The 4,443-nt window shown below is 55.3% G+C and overlaps 1 protein-coding gene across 1 annotated transcript; it reads left to right on the top strand.

Annotated features, from left to right (window-relative positions):
* Positions 1 to 6: 6 nt before the first annotated feature.
* On the top strand, positions 7 to 2,957 carry CAMK2N1 (calcium/calmodulin-dependent protein kinase II inhibitor 1). The gene is made up of 2 exons (XM_004678568.2): positions 7 to 222; positions 1,657 to 2,957. Exons 1-2 carry the CDS (start codon positions 57 to 59, stop codon positions 1,725 to 1,727), a joined length of 237 nt encoding a protein of 78 aa, XP_004678625.1. The 5' UTR covers positions 7 to 56; the 3' UTR covers positions 1,728 to 2,957.
* Positions 2,958 to 4,443: the final 1,486 nt, after the last annotated feature.

Genomic DNA, 4,443 nt, shown 5'->3' with positions numbered 1-4,443 from the left:
CCGCGGGCGGGGACGCGGGCGGAGGAGGCGCCGCCGCGGAGCCCCCGGACGCGACCATGTCGGAGGTGCTGCCCTACGGCGACGAGAAGCTGAGCCCCTACGGCGACGGCGGCGACGTGGGCCAGATCTTCTCCTGCCGCCTGCAGGACACCAACAACTTCTTCGGAGCCGGGCAGAACAAGCGGCCGCCCAAGCTGGGCCAGATCGGCCGGAGCAAGCGGGGTGAGTCCGCGGTTTGCTCCCCGACACCCGTTTTCTCCGGCCTGGAGGCCTGACGGAGCTTTGCTGGGGTCTCTCGCTCGGGGGAGCCGGTTCCGACCCAACGGAATCCCAACGCGCAGAATTGCGGGATCCCGCACTGCGGGTCCGGCGCGGACTGGCCGCGGGGACCCCTCCGGCTCAGCCTGATCTCCGGTGGGGTCACCCCGAGGGGGCGTGGCGGCTTCTGGGTACGGCGGGGGCTGAAAGGTTGCAGCCGCGCCGAAGTTTACCCTTTGATTTCCCCCACCCCCCCTTTGCGCAGTGTCGTCGCAGCTGTACAACGGGGAAGGGGTCCCCAGGGCTCCCCAGGGGACGGCGTGGGGAACTGCGGGGGGAGGACTCGGTTCCTCTGGGGGAGAGAGGGGCTTTCGGATCGCTGGGGGTTGTCATTGTTACTTGCAGGGGAGGGGTTTGCCGAGCCCGGGAGCTGGACGCGGGAGTTGGAAAAGCCCCGGGGGGCCAGGGACGCCGAGAGGCTCCGCGGGGCGCTCCGGAGGCGCGGGGACAATGGGGGAGACCGACAGCTGCCGGGAGAGACCGAGGCGCGAGATAGGGAGGGAGCACGGGGAGGGGGCGGGGGAGGACCAAGATGGGCAAAAACCGAGACAAAGCTTTGGAGAGGGAGCCGGAGCGGGAGAGACCGCGAGCCGGGGTCAGAAGTCCGGGAACGACAGAGAAGCGACGGAAACAGTGAGGGCGACTGACATTCCGGAGAGAGGGACCCATGTACGTCGACAGGTGACCGTTGTGCTGAGGCTGGTGGAGGGGCCGAAGCAGGAGAGTCTAGATAGAAAGAGCTGAAGGAGACGGCGAGCGGCAGCCTCAGAGAGGGAAGCCCTGACCTCTGTGGCCGCAGTGGGAGCCGAGCGGCCGCGTCCACTGGCGGGCACCGAGAGGGCGCGCAAGAGGGCGCCAGGCGGGCGAGGCGGGAGCCCTCCACGGGCTGCGCGGTGGGAACTGGCATCCTCCCTCGGGCTCCTCAAGTCCGTCCCAGCTTTGGTCACCTTCGCCGCGCTGGGCATCCCAGGGGGTTCCAGGCTGGGGCACCTAGCTCCTTCCCCCTCCTCTACGGGGTACCTTCTTTCTAAATGAACACTCCCCGGGGTGGGGTGGGGTGGGGCGAGGACCCAGCCGGTGCAGCCCTGGCCCTGGCGCTACCGGCTTCCTCCCTGCCTCCTGTTATCAGAATGGAGCTGGGGACCAGGCTAGGGATGGGGACAGCTAGGTGGTTCAGTGGAAAGCTTCGAAGGGACCCCTCTCCCAGCCTAAGTGGACGGGGCGTCTGCAGGCGAGAATCCCTCCTCTCCCGAGCTCCCTGCCCTCCCTCAGCCAAAGTGGAGACTCCAGGCAAGGCCCCAGCGTGCTCACCTTTCCTTTTCTCCCCCTTTTTTGCAGTTGTTATTGAAGATGATAGGATTGATGACGTGCTGAAAAATATGACAGACAAGGCACCTCCTGGTGTTTAACTCCCCCAAAGACAATGAGTTAGGGGAGAGAATAAGAGTAAGAACGGCGATAACAGTTATTGGCCAAAAGCATGAAAAGAGAAAGCACTTTGCAATTTGCGACTAGCGTGCTACCCAGGATGAAATCAACAACCTGTGTCTTGTGTCAGGCCGGGAGACAGATGAGGCATGAGAAGGAGGAGAAGGCTCTGGGCTTCTCTGCAAAAATAAAAATAAAAAAAAAAATCTAAAAAATCACTATATACACATGTAAAGAAATAAAAGAAGTCTCAGTTGCAGCTATTTGTCAAAATTAATATCCATTTCTTTTCTATACAGTGAATATTGCGCAATTATTGATCTGGATTTTGAACCACTTTAAATAATGAAACAGCAACACCAGTGTTTTGGGGGTGTTGGCATTCTTTGCTGATTTGGCTGTCCCGGATGTTTACATTATTTAATCTTGCAAAAATGATTCTGTGCACTTGGATGTGAAATGCTGTCCAGTTTTATTTTTTTATGTTGTTATCCTTGGATGTACAAGAAAAATCAGAAAATGATCTCTATAGATACTCTGTTTTATTTTGGTTAGCTTTTGAAGTTATCAGGATGTGCTGAAAATAAGAAGAACTTCTCTAAAGAAGGACACACAGAAAGGATCCTTGTTTTATTTTAATATGAATTGTAAAGCTTGTGTTTCTTTGTTGCTGCAAGCTATTTGCCCAAGTTAATGCAAATGGACACATTTTATATGTCAGGAAAAAAAAAACATGAAAAACAAAGAAAAAATTGCTTGAGCTTTTTCTAACCTCTCCCTGCAGTCTGTTGTGTGAGCAGCCTGTTTTTTTTCTCTAATATTGTGTCAGTTTATCCTCTTTAATGGACTGTAAAAAAAAAATGTAATCACAAGAGTGCCAAATATCTTGAAATGCCAAAAGGCATTTTGGTTTCCTTTCTTTTCCCTGTGCTCTGAGTCCACGTACAGAAATGCTTGGAGTGTCTTTCCTGTTATTTATAGGGTTCTCCTAAGGCACACCAGCTGCCTGTTTTGCATGGTATTTGCAAAAATGCCTCTTGCGTGAGGAAATCTTTTACCATTTTTTTGTTTGCAACTTTGGACCTCAAAAGGTTTCTTCCTTCCCTCCCCTGGTCCCTCTTTTCTTAACTCGATATTCTGTATGTTGCACCTTTGACCAGCACACAGGGCTATTTCTCCAATGTACAATAAAAGAACTTCCTGTGTCTCGCTCCTCTTTTCTCTGCTTGGGTCCCGGGACTTGCTTTCTGGCTGCTGCTTGCAGATAGCAGGGAGGCAACTGTGAGTTTGGTCTCCAGCAGACGCGGCGGGAGGGCGCTGCTTCAGGTTGGGCGCAAGTGATGGGAAGACTGGCAAGGCGGCCCTTGAGTTGATTCGGCTTTGCCGAGCTTGCCTGCTCCTCTGAGGTTTCTGCCATCCCCGGGGTGCGGGAACAAGGGGGCCCCTGTATTTGGAGGCTGGCAGAGGGCTGCAAATCTCAGCTCCTTCGCTTCCCTGCTGTGTGGCCTCCAGCCTCTTTAAGCCTCCCTTGCTTCTTTAAATCTCAGTTTCTAAGTCTGTAAGGTGGGGATAACGCAGCCCCATCTCAGAGTCCTTGGAGGGGGGCCACATTCCCAGGCTCACCTGTCCTTCACGGCAGGCTGAGGGGGTGCCCTGTCCCTCACACCTGTGTCTTCTAAGCTGTGTGCCCACAGGATCTTCTGGGACACCCAGCTGGGAGGTCTCAGGCCTCCCCACCTGGCAGCTTTTCTCCAATCACTGCAGTAAAAAGCTCATGGAAAGAAAAAAAAGCAAACCTCAGCCCCTTTTTGTGGCTGGGAAGGGCCGCGGCGGGTCGCCGCAGCCCTTGGGGACAAGAGGATGGGAGGATTTTGCCAGAAAAGGGGCTGGGAGAGGTTTTTCTTTGGTTGTTTAGCACCCAGCAGCCCCAGTGCTGGGAGCTTTTAATGTGTTTGTTGTAAAACTGTCAGCCAGGGAGTCACAACACTGCTCACAATGACAGGAGCCTGCCTGTGACTCACACATCAGGTAAGGCAGGGCTGGAGGGGGCTCCGGAGGCAGGGGAGGAGCGATGTTTCATCCTCTCCCAGGCAGGGGGAGCCCGGGTCCCCGGCCCCCAGGACTCAGCAGAGAGGACTGCTGTGTGACCAGCCATTCCTCAGAGACCAGTCACTATTCAGTGGTGTTAAGCAGAGCAGAGCAGCTCTGTGCGCAGGCTGGGTGGGGGGGGGGGGGGGCAGCTTGACTACCCATTTGTATGAGTCTGTCCACAACTGAGCCAGGCCCTCCCCCAGGAGCCCCAGGGCCTCAGAGCTGATGGGCCTTTAGACACTAGGATCTCCCCAGTGTTTTTCCCTTGAGAAAGCAGAAGGGTGCTACACAGACTGTTAGGAGCAGGCCCAGCTTCTGTTGGGGTTGGAGCCATGGAAGTTCTTCCAGAAGGCAGTCTGTTCGTGCCCAGGTTACTGATGACTTACCTGATCAAAGCACTTACAAAGTGCTCGCCCTTGCCTTCCCTCATATAAGGTGAGGCAACCTAAAAACCTGCAGTGATTGACACCCCAGAGGGGCTAAAAGGACCAGGAACATCCACATTCACTGACCTTTGAGTGTGAGCAGCTCACAGCCCAGCGACATGCTATCCTGTACCCCAACCACACAAGGCTCAGAGAGGTTAAGTCACTTGTATGAGGTTAC

The sequence above is a fragment of the Condylura cristata genome, unplaced genomic scaffold (assembly GCF_000260355.1).
Source record: "Condylura cristata isolate star-nosed mole 26May11 unplaced genomic scaffold, ConCri1.0 scaffold00008, whole genome shotgun sequence".
NCBI lineage: Eukaryota > Metazoa > Chordata > Mammalia > Eulipotyphla > Talpidae > Condylura > Condylura cristata.
Note: the sequence above shows the minus strand (reverse complement) of the source record. Positions and strands in the feature narration are given on the sequence as shown.

Coding starts and splice junctions, on each gene's coding strand:
- CAMK2N1 (XM_004678568.2), top strand. CDS start 57: ATGTCGGAGGTGCTGCCCTACGGCGACGAGAAGCTGAGCCCCTACGGC. Junction 223..1,656: donor GATCGGCCGGAGCAAGCGGG/GTGAGTCCGCGG, acceptor CCTTTTTTGCAG/TTGTTATTGAAGATGATAGG.